The sequence below is a fragment of the Hoplias malabaricus genome, chromosome 9 (assembly GCF_029633855.1).
Source record: "Hoplias malabaricus isolate fHopMal1 chromosome 9, fHopMal1.hap1, whole genome shotgun sequence".
Classification (NCBI taxonomy): Eukaryota; Metazoa; Chordata; class Actinopteri; order Characiformes; family Erythrinidae; genus Hoplias; species Hoplias malabaricus.
The window spans coordinates 30,554,347-30,565,817 of NC_089808.1; the positions used below are offsets into that span (position 1 = coordinate 30,554,347).

The window sequence follows — 11,471 nt, forward strand, 5'->3', positions numbered from 1 at the left end:
ATAAGTCAACTTTTTCTTTCTGTTCTAATTTTATAACCAGCACCTGTGTATAAAGTATACAGAGCAACAGATGGACTTGTCTGTAATTATAAAACTACAAAGTGCTCCTGTATGATCAATGGAACAAATGATAAAATGGACAATGAATGTAGAAACAAGAAGTTAGTTGTCATGTTATGCTTGATTGGTGTAAATCTGCAAGAGATAAGGTGATGTATTTTAGCTCCCTCAGACCTTACAGTCCCATGACCCCTCATGACTGGAAGATAGAAACTAATCAACTAATCAATTCAAATGTAAATATGGCCTAGAGAGGGGCTAGTGGGGGATCTCTGTAATTTCTCCAGCAATAAAGCCACGTGGAATATTCCTTTAGATTCCCCATCCATTAAGGAATAAGTCTGCTAGGACAAAAAGAAACATAAAAAAATCTACAAATGTTCATTAACGTGCAGGACCTTAACGATATTTTCCAAAACGCTAGTTTAGTTCACCTTAGGAGTCTGAACTCTTCACAGGACAGACTTGTACATACTTGTATCTGGCCCACGGAGCAATCGTCAGTGTACGTTGTATTTTTGTATTTATTTATTTATTTGTGAGCAATTCTAGTTGGTCAAAAACCTGAACGAGGATCAATACTTCTACACTTAGTGTGAAGTGGGCTGTTGTATTTCATGGGTCTGGGGGAGGAAAGAACAAATTCAAACCGTAGTGAAAGACTGAAACCGGACACCTGATGAGTCTCCTTTCAAACTCTTTCTCCTCCCTCCGCTAACAAAACGTTGCGAAATTCTTCCAAGTTTTCAGGCCGTCCTCAGTATTTCTGTAGTTTCTGGATTAGCTCATTAGAAGGTTGAGCATCTTACATAAATAATAACGCTTTACAGACGCGGTCTATGATATATAAGAAAATATAAAGGCGAAAAAAAACAAGAAACTCGGGCTGAAAAGTGTGAACACAGCGAAGGAAGGCGAGGAGGGCGCGTAACGGAACAAAAATCAGGTTATCCTAACTTGGAAAACTATGGGAACATAACTTTATTCCTCGACAAGTTTAAACGACCTCAACATCTGTGTTATATTTCCTCAGTTCTCACAGGTAGGACACGTGGGTTTTAACATTAATGAAGCTAATTTATAGTGGAAACTTAAAAAAAACAAATTGACAATTCTTCAACACTACGTGGCTAAACCAGGCTGGGCCTAGCTTTGCATAAGTACAGAATCTGTTCACATGGACTTCCCAGTGCTTTAAAATGTAACCTTTTTACTTTTATGTTCAGTATTTCATATGTAATATAGTATTAATGGGACTACATTAGGTCATAAGGGGGTGAACATAATTGGTTAACTACTGAAATGTACTTAGTTAAGTCACTTAAATAAATATAGGATGGTTTTGTAAGCTGCTTTCTTCAGTAATTAAATTCTTAATTTATTTTTCTAAATAAGTCTTTAATATCTGGTGGCTGGTTAATATTTTACAGTATCTGTATTTTGAGTATCTGAGTTTTTAAGTGTGTGTGTCAGCAGTAGACTAGGGATGTTACAGCACAATGTTGTTTGACTCCCTTCAGCTAAGAAAAACCCTTTTGTTTTGCTTTCTTAAACACTATGTGAAGACTACGTTAGATAACCGTATGGGATCACCAATTCTGTGGGTGGATACCTGTGCCTCAGTAAGGTTCATACTTTCACAAACCTTACTGTAGTCTCTGAAGTACTCTAATAATATTTTTTGAAAATTTTCCAGGACCAATGGATGGAGAGAAAGAGAAAGAAAGGGAGAGAGGAGAGGAGAAAGAGAATGATGAGACAGAGGAGGATGCTGAGGGAGCAGCCTTAATATGGCAGGAAGGTTTCCCCGAAGATGAACTGGATTTACCAATCATGCACTGGGAAGCTCTGAGTTTACGAATCGCAGAACTGGAGAGACAAGAGAAGGAACGAAGAGAGAAGAACAAGGTCAGAACTAAAGATCAACATCATATTCACACAACTTCCTTCTATACCATGTGCCTTGTTTGAGTTAAAGGCAATCTTCATGACTATTTTGATCGAAAAACTTTTTTTTAATAAAATTCTGAGGATGTTTCCTCACCATTTGCTAGCTGTCCACTCTGTATGCATGCTCTAAACTGGTTCAAAGTGTTTACAAAGCCGGTTTCAGTCCAGTATGCTAGGCTCTCTCTGCTCATGGCAGAGAAAAAAAAACAGCTAGAGTATTTAAGACAAATCCAATGCTGAAAAACATGAATCAATATGACGATGTTGCTCTATTCTTGCTCCATAAGTGGGTGATATTGACTTATTTTTGCTGTTTCGAATGGGAAATATCTCCAAATTCAGGAGATGGTTAACTGTATTACCAAAAGAGCTACAAAATTAAACAGTTCCAGTTACAAACAAGTTTCTGTGGTAATCCACACAGTAAATAAAAAATTTCAGACAACTTAAACTTTAGCCATGTACTAACAATATATTTTTATACAATACATATCATTCCACATTTAAATATGCAGTGCTTCTGAACATAAACAAACCAGAGAACAGCAATTCCCCACATTCAAAGATGTCCCCTTTAAATCCTTTATCTTAGTTTAAGGCATGATCAAATATCAACATTTCCAGACAAATATTAAAATAATGTGCTCATAAACACAAAGTAACAAGTTTTTAAAAGGATTTCAGGTTGGGCTTCAGCAAGAATGTAAGATGAGGTGTGGAATCAGGCTGGGAATTGTTTTTGTGCTGATAAAAATAATTATACCTTATCTTTTGATTCCTCTGTAGTACATTCCTCAGTATCTTTTTTCAGCTACAAAATTGTATACAAAAATATGAAATAATAAATAAATAACACAGAACCCAGGGATTATTTGTGTTATTACTTATAATTACTGACTACTTAAGTTTTGGAATTTGGTATTACGTAGTAAATTAAGTGAATTGTGTTACATTTATTATTATAAACATTCAGGATGTTTACCAGTATCAACACATCAGTAGAACTGTCTTTATCTACATAGAGGATGTATAAATTTATATTTTTTGTGTATTACATACTGTAGCTCAATACCTGTATGTTTTATATATAACTTTAAGGACTTACCCCGGTGGACAGAAAGTTGGCCAGAGTTAAATGACTTCAGACATAGGGAATCTTGTGAGGACATGGAGGACAGTCGTCTGACTGCATTAACATCACGGTAACCACTGTACATTTTTTTCTTCTACATTCTTTCTTTATTGCAGTATTTGAATGTAATGTGTTCTGTTTGGTGTTTGTAGACTCCAGAGTCATATGAACCTACAGCTCTGCTTCATCAACAATAGTGAGAGCGAGGATGAAGAGGAAGAGGGAAAAAAAGAGGTTCCAAATCCTACTTTTCTTTAGTTTTGTGCTATAAATATTACAACTGCAATTGATAAACATTGCCAATGTGCCATAGTCTGCCTTTTATGGAGTGTTAAATATCATGCATTGCTTGTATTACCAATCAATATTAATTGAATAGCAATTGCCATCAATACTTGCATTGCCAATATTTTTGATATTTTGTGGAAATTAACGTAAGATTGTGCCTAGATAGTTTATGCATTGACCAGTAGCTAATAATAACTAATTGCTGATTGTAATATGGAATTTAAAATGGAAATATATCAAAGATCTTGAATATTATCACTTTCAGAAATTGTATATTTATTGGAATAGCAAAAATTGTACAGTTACGTATGTTATTTTGCGGGGGGCACGGTGGTGCAGCAGGTAGTGTCGTAGTCACACAGCTTCAGGGCCCTGGAAGTTGTGGGTTCGATTTCCGCTCCAGGTGACTGTCTGTGAGTTGGTGTATTTTTCCCATGTCCGCGTGGGTTTCCTCTGGGTGCTCTGGTTTCCTCCCACAGTCCAAAAACACACATTGGTAGGTGGATTGGCGACTCAAAAGTGTCTGTAGGTGTGAGTGTGTGTGTTGCCCTGTGAAGGACTGGCGTCCCCTCCAGGGTGTATTCCCGCCTTGCACCCAATGATTCCAGGTAGGCTCTGGACCCACCGCAAACTGGATAAGTGGTTACAGATAATGAATGAATATGTTATTTTGGACATTGAAACCTTCATGCAATGTAAATGGCAACCAGTAAGTAAAACATAGTAATGAGTTATAAGCTTTTTATTAGACAGTAGCTAATAATCTTACTTTTTCCAGTTGATGAAACAGTGTGGGAAGAGTAGCAGTGGCCAGGTGCAGCAGCCTCAGCAGGGTTCCAGCAGTGTCAGCCACAGCAAGACCAAATCAGGAGGGTTCAGGAAAGAGGTCAGGGCTGCGCTCAGTATGCTCAGAGACAAACTAAGATTGGAACAAAAACAGGTATGTCTGCAGCAATGACTTCATGCTGACAAAATCAGTCCTGCAATTCTGATTTTCTAAGATTCATAATTGTTTTTTATATTAGTGTTGTCAGCAGTAGTTGTTGTATGGTTGTTACTATTATTCTTATTACCTGTATGTGCAATACATCTGATTTACTGTTCTATTCTAGACCATGCCTCCCAGTGACGCAGTCAAACAGAGAACACGCTATAAATGCAGTGACCTGCAAAATTTCACCCTAAAGGAGTTGAATGCTTTGAAGTCTTCACTGAGCAAAGACATTCATAGTAAGATTTTTTTAAAGTCTGAAAATCTGTAAAATATTCCCATAAGCTATATTTTATTGCATCGTTTCTTGATTTTATAACTTGTCATAATAGATGTTACTGCTCAGTCATTGCACTTATCTTTACATAAACTTACCTTAATTAGCTGTAGTGTACAGTAAATACACTGATGAATGGTTTGTACCTAATGCAGTCATAGAGAATTCATTTTACTTCAGAACTGATACTGAAATCTCTTCATATGTATTGATGAAGACTTTATCCATTGTTTAACCTTATATAGCTTTATGTTGGTCTACATTTGTATTATTCATGTTCATAACAGTATATGTTACATATTGGTTTGATAGCATTAATCATCATTATTAATTGTAGTCGTGAAATAAGTCCTAAAATTAATAAGAGAAAATGTGTCTTAAAAATATGTTCATAAAAAGTTGATACAATTTATAAATCTGATTATCTGATATCTGAAATGTCACAGACATCACAACTGTTGGTATTATTATTTATCAGACATGTCACAAACTTCCTCTTTCTTCAGTGTTAGTTCATGCCGCTGGTCATGTTAAGCAAATCATACCATATAATTCTAATGACAACATTTTTTAAAAGTTTCCTCATAATGATTGTTTCAATTGTAATGACTATTTTACCCACTCTAAAGTGTCTTCTGAGTTTTGATTATCCGCATGCATCAGGGTGGAAAAAACTATGTACTATTTCTTGGGACACCTCCAAATCCTACATCTTATACTGTGTTTGATTCAAAATATTTTACAGGACATTTGTTGACCCTTCCTATAGCTTGACTATAAGGTAGTAAATTTGTGCAGCAAATTACGTATCTGTACTATGACTTTTTTAACCTTATTTATTTGTGTATGTATTGTCTTTGTGCTTGTGTGTATAGACCTCAGCTCTGAGCTAGTGGGACGGCTACTTACGAGAGACCAGCTGAGGACCGAACAGGATGCCATGTTACTGGAGATACAAGATATGACATCACTGTGATGGCATAGAAAGAAGATATCTTTAATTCGAGGGACAGACATGACACTGCCCCCACAAAATTAACCCACTGACCTGGGAGATCTGCCTGGAAGAATTGAATTGTACTGTGAAAAGCTTAACCATTCCAAAAGCTTAAATTGCACAAATACGTTTTCAAGGTTTGCAGTCGTTGTTTTAGTTGTTTTGTTATGTTTTTGTTGGTATTTTTAAGGGTGTTTTAAGGCATTTATAAGCTGCTATTGCTGCCTAAGGAGCAACATCTTTTCCAAAATCCGTTTGTTTTTGACAAATCATTCTTTTTATTTTATTTCTGCTCATTTACATTTACATCACATTTGCAACATTACAGTGATGTATTCTTTGTATGATTTGATAGTCAATAGTTTACAGTCACACAGACACTTGAGGAGCTAACATATAAAGCAATAAACTCCAGAAGGTTTGACTTATGTTACTATATGTTCTGCATCTGTGCTCAGACGAAAACTGTGTAGCCAATGGGAAAGTCAAATGAAATCTATTACTTTTCACATGCTAATACATGGGTCATTTAATGCTGCATAAAATAAATAACATTGGTGTTTACTTGCATTAGATTGCAAAGGCTCTTGCATTGATTTTACTGGTTATGGACTTTTTTTTATTCTGCAGTATAAATAATGATTTTTTAATGATGCAGTTTAAAGAGAATATTCCATGCATGTTTAGAATAGGTTGTTTATTTAATATAGGTGAGTTATATTTTTTTAAACAAAGTTTTGAACAGAAAATGCCAACTGCATGTGATTTTAATGCCTAGCAAGAGTTTGAATATTCAAAAGGCCAGCTCAGCACAAATAGGAAAGGCAATAGACAGGGGGAGGGTACGATTATGAAGCAAGGGGAGACCATGAATATGGGAGGGATGGATAGACTGGTCCAAAATAGGTAGGAGGAAAAGGTGGTGACATAAAACAGCCTTTTTACAGTGGTCTCACTTCTGTTCTATACACATTTGCTTCCTGCTATTTGCACTAACGATTGGAAGATTTAAAAAGATGATTTGGTGTCAGCACTTTTCACTTTGAGATTCTACAATAGACTGAAAAGGGATTTTACCTTTCACGAAGCAGTATCCTGAGGGACTGGTAAGTGTTCAAACTTGTCGTTAAGAGCACACCACCCAACATAATGATCCTGGTTTTGTATGTGCACTCTGATGAATTGCAGGTATATTGCCCTATTAGGCACACACTCTGCTATGTTTTCTGTTTTCGTCTTCATGAGTTGTAGTTTCTGAGAAAGGTTTCTCAACCAACTGACCTCACTGTGCAACATAAGTTTTTTTTTCCGCAATTTACACTTAATTTGATAGTAAAATGATCATTTGTGATAATATGGTTGAAACAAAGGTATACTTTGTTGATATAAAGGCTTATGTTTCTCAAGTCCTAAGCAATAGTCATTTGCCTTAAGTTACTCAGTAAAAGGTTCAGTCAATTAGTATGGTATGATGGTTAAAGAATGGCATCAAGGTAATTGTAGTTCAAATTTGTTTGATGTTTTAATTCATCCTGTGAAGTATACAGATTAAAAAAGTGCTGAAAGGGCTATGGAGTGCAGTTAAAATAAAAGACCCCCATTCATTTGAATCTGAGTTGATCTACAGAAGTGATGGTAGGAAGGACAGAGATGGACAGATGATGGAACACAGAGGGGAAGTGTGGTTACTGATTGATGAGGTACTGAAGTGAAAAGGGTCTGAATCAGCAGCATATACTCATGCGACAGCGCAAACAGCACCACAGATTGTGAAAGAAAGAAAGGGGGATGGTGAGGAGTAAAGAGGGAATCAGGTAAGCAGACAGAATGAAGGGCAAAGATGACTGAAAAGAACTGGATAAAGACTCCAGGTTCAAGCAAAATAAATCAACCCTTTCACCGCCGTAAAATGTATTCTATGTCAGACTGTATATTTTAAATCTATTATGTTATTATCTTTACAGAAACTCAAGGTGGACCTCCAGATTTGCAAAGCTCGAAGAAGGACAAATGCTTTGTATTGGAATCAAGTGCTGATGGTTTTTGGGAATTCTTTACGTGAGGATGAGACTTCCTTAGCAAGATTCCAAAGGAGCCAGAAATGGTGACAGATATTCCCACAACCCTGTCCGAAAGAGGGCAAGGAAGTGATCACTTCCATTCCTCCTCAAACTCCACTCTTATTGCCTCTTGCAACATAGACGAGTCCTACAAGTACATCTTTCTTCCTATATGCTACTCCTTCACATTTGTCTTCAGCATCACCCTGAACTCTGTGGTGCTCTATCGTTCCTTTCGTCAAACCAAGCACTGGAATGCATCTCTTATCTACATGGTGAACTTGGCCACAACTGACTTTATGTATGGCTTGTCCCTGCCGTTCCTTGTGGCCAGCTATGTTATGCGTGACAACTGGGTGTTTGGAGACTTCATGTGTCGCCTGGTGCGCTTCCTCTTCTACTTCAATCTCTACTGCAGTATCTTTTTCCTCACCTGTATCTCTGTGCATCGCTACTTGGGCATCTGTCACCCCATGAGAACCATCACCCTGGAGACTAAGAGAGCTGTCAAAGCCACTTGTGTTTTAGTGTGGGTGTCTGTATTTGCTTTAACTTGCCCAATTTTTCGATTTGCACAAACAGAGTATCTTCCTCGCCGAAAGAACAGTGGTATTTCAGAGAACATTTTGAATGATGACACCACAAATTCAAATGTGGAGGGGTTCCACAACTGCTGGGATGACGCTATTGATAAGGAGTTCCCCGACTATGTTCCTTATGGGATAACCCTCCATCTATTGGGTTTCTTTGTACCATTTAGTATAATTGCCTGGTGTTACTCACATGTGGTTATGACAATATTTCGATCACTACACTCCCAGCCTCCAACTAATGGTCCGGGATCAAGACGTGAAAGCAGGGTCCTGGCAGGAGCTGGGACAGGGACAGAAGGCATGTCAGTCATTTTAGGGGCTCACTCACCTTATGTGAACAGGCGACGCAAGTCCATCAAGACCATAATAACCATTACACTACTCTTTGCTCTTTGCTTCTTCCCATTTCATGTGACCCGAACCATATTTTTGGTGCTTAAAGTGACCAGCAGGGTGCAGTGCCATACAATGCAAATGGTGTCCATTTGTTATAAAATCACTCGCCCACTTGCATCCTTCAATGCCTGGCTCAACGCTTTGCTCTATTTCCTCACCAAGGAAAAAAGTGCACCCTGCTGCCACAAGCCACAACCCTCTCAACATGGCCTCCTTTGGCCCCTGAGGATGATGGGAAAAGGAGGGAATATGGAGGACGGGGTTGATGAGGCAGGGAACCATAAAGACAATGAATTCAAGGAAGAAAGCCACAAAATCACAGACCTACCTTGAGATAAAATTAATTCCTTAGAAGACACTAAAAAATGCCAGATATGCCTGAGGTGTTAGCACTAAAAGTTGAACTTGTTTATATCCATGTATAGGGAATGTGAAACTTCCGCTGCTGAACTCTTTAACATAATGATGTCTTTATTTTGTTCTCATTTGCACACTGACATGAAAAATGGAGAAAACAAATAAATACTCTAAACACTGACTAAAAATGTGAATCTTTACAGAAAGCATTAATAGATTATTTGGTCATATTTCATTGTGTATGTCCAGGTTTTAGCCTGTTTGTCCATTTTACCTCAGTATAATGATAACACAAATTAGCTGCTATGACATAACATGTATCAGACTATTCAAGTGTTACTTGTTTTGGTTTCTGGCATACCTCACTGTGGAGTTGGGTGTTTGGTTCAATAACAGTGTATAACATGATTTACTGTAAACAATACTACCATGTAAAACTTCATTAAAAATATAGAAGTATTCTAGTACTACACGTTTCTAGTTTACATCTATTATTTTTCAAGGTCAATTAAATTTCTGCCAAAGTCCATTCTATGTCCCTCATACGAGACTGAGTAAGGCAGTAGACAATGGGGATTCACAATTGGTTATGTATTGTGTGATGTTAATTATTTCCATCTATTAACTCAGCATGTGGGATGTGGATTACACTTTTATTTAAATTCTCATATATATATACTTTCTGAGTTGCATGGAGATGATTAAACAGAACTATTGTCTCTCATTTCATTCCCTGACAGACTTTCCCCTCCCCAAACAATACTCCTCCAGAGCCTGGTAACATCTGTAAATATTTAGATTCTACTGCTTTACATTTTGACTAAACATTTTGTCGTTTAGAATGATCACCTGTTGTACTTACATTTTCACTGAAAGAAACTGAAAGCTTACAATCCATGATGGACCCCAACCTCATGCATGGTTATTAGAGTTGGATCAATGATTCAGCTATGATTAAGTAACAGAAATGCTGCAATAAATAGAAAGTTTCCCATAAAATGTTTGGTCTCAGTGGAAGGATGTGTGCATCACTTATATTGTAAAGACAGTTATGTCTCTTCTCTGTGTCCCTGTGTAAATATTCATTTGTAGTTATTAAAACATGTCAGTGATGCACTTCTCAGCTAAGCATAATCTGTATCGGTTTTAGCCGTCCAGAACACTCAAAGGTATAATAGAAATAAGGGTGATTGTACATATGGTGCAGGATAATATTAAGTGATTTTTGCAAAATTTTCATAGGATTTAAGTGGCTACTTGAAGAATTCCATCCTGCAATAAAATCAATAAAATGAACAAATTGAAAGCTTAATCACTAATTAACTGTAGTGGATCACCTCCAGAATCTAGCAACAAGCGTGCCTTGGTGCTCACATGGGTTGAAACGTGACTCGCTGTATTAAAGATGGGTCTGGGATTTGGTAAACTGGTACACTTCTTTTAAGTTGGACCCAGGTAGCTGCCTATACTGGATGCGGGTCATTGACTCTACATGGCCTGCATGGACCCATATTGGATTTGGTACCCATATTGGATGTTTTTCATTTACAGAGATGTTTAACCAATCCTGGTCCCATCACTAACCCCGGAAGGCACCTTATATTGTGGCCAACACTTAACCTGGCTGGCACCAAGTTGTGTAGTTCATTTGAGACTAACATGGTAAGTTTGCTATAAGGTTATTCTATTTTGGTGGGACTTTAACATGTTAAAACTGATATTTTATTTTACTAATAACACATAAGGAAATTAAAAAATATATATAATTAGGGGGAAAAAGAAAGCTAAACGGAATACTACACGCAATAATATCTATATTCATGTACTTAAAAGATATAAAGAGAAGTAAAAGTATTAGCCTACCGTTTGAAACTATCATTTTAAGACCTGTTACTACCGACCATTTTTTTTGAAAACTCATAAATACTGACCACAGCCCGAACCTGAACATCAGAAATTGGCGTTGTAATGTCCTGGAGTAGCAAAAGTGAATCTCCATATTCACCAGCTCTGAGATTCGGCGTCAGGAGAGTCTGCAGCGCGGCGCGTGAGCGGCAGGGGGCGCCGCGGGGGGATCATCCGGGAATTTCAGTTTGGAAATTCAAAACAAAACCAGGCAGGGAGACTCCCGACCTGCACCGCGGCACAAACCATCTCTGACCGTTAAAAAAATATCGAAGAAAAAATATTTAAAAATTATTGAGGCAAATATAAACACCACAGGCGCGGGATTTCATTACTACTTGTCAATACACATGTTACAGGGTGGTTAGAAAATTATAATTTGCAGAAATAAATTTTTATTTCTTTTTTTTCCCCTAGTGCTCGTGTCATCACAGAGTAGAGGAGCTGCACTGGAGCGTTGGCGCC

General features: G+C 37.4%; 2 protein-coding genes and 1 long non-coding RNA gene across 3 annotated transcripts; 2 read left to right on the plus strand and 1 right to left on the minus strand.

Annotated features, from left to right (window-relative positions):
• The first annotated feature begins 751 nt into the window (after nt 1–751).
• Nucleotides 752–6,228, plus strand: si:dkey-6n21.12 (schwannomin-interacting protein 1). The gene is made up of 7 exons (XM_066680693.1): nt 752–1,102; nt 1,757–1,968; nt 3,109–3,212; nt 3,295–3,376; nt 4,209–4,370; nt 4,543–4,660; nt 5,574–6,228. The coding sequence occupies exons 2-7, from the start codon at nt 1,762–1,764 to the stop codon at nt 5,672–5,674; spliced, it is 774 nt and encodes a 257-aa protein (XP_066536790.1). The 5' UTR covers nt 752–1,102; nt 1,757–1,761; the 3' UTR covers nt 5,675–6,228.
• On the minus strand, nt 3,478–11,256 carry LOC136706938 (uncharacterized). Its single transcript, XR_010804169.1, has 3 exons — nt 11,033–11,256; nt 4,200–4,349; nt 3,478–4,061 (listed from the first exon to the last, which is right to left on the minus strand). It is a non-coding gene; the product is annotated as an uncharacterized lncRNA (long non-coding RNA).
• On the plus strand, nt 7,797–9,077 carry si:dkey-6n21.13 (P2Y purinoceptor 3). The gene has a single exon (XM_066680692.1). It carries the CDS (start codon nt 7,797–7,799, stop codon nt 9,075–9,077), a length of 1,281 nt encoding a protein of 426 aa, XP_066536789.1.
• Nucleotides 11,257–11,471: the final 215 nt, after the last annotated feature.

Bases quoted from the DNA above. Each gene is read 5' to 3' on its own strand.
- si:dkey-6n21.12 (XM_066680693.1), top strand. From the start codon at position 1,762: ATGGATGGAGAGAAAGAGAAAGAAAGGGAGAGAGGAGAGGAGAAAGAG. The intron at 3,377-4,208 runs GTTCCAAATCCT...TACTTTTTCCAG, and splicing joins AGGAAGAGGGAAAAAAAGAG to TTGATGAAACAGTGTGGGAA. The intron at 4,371-4,542 runs GTATGTCTGCAG...GTTCTATTCTAG, and splicing joins TAAGATTGGAACAAAAACAG to ACCATGCCTCCCAGTGACGC.
- si:dkey-6n21.13 (XM_066680692.1), top strand. From the start codon at position 7,797: ATGGTGACAGATATTCCCACAACCCTGTCCGAAAGAGGGCAAGGAAGT.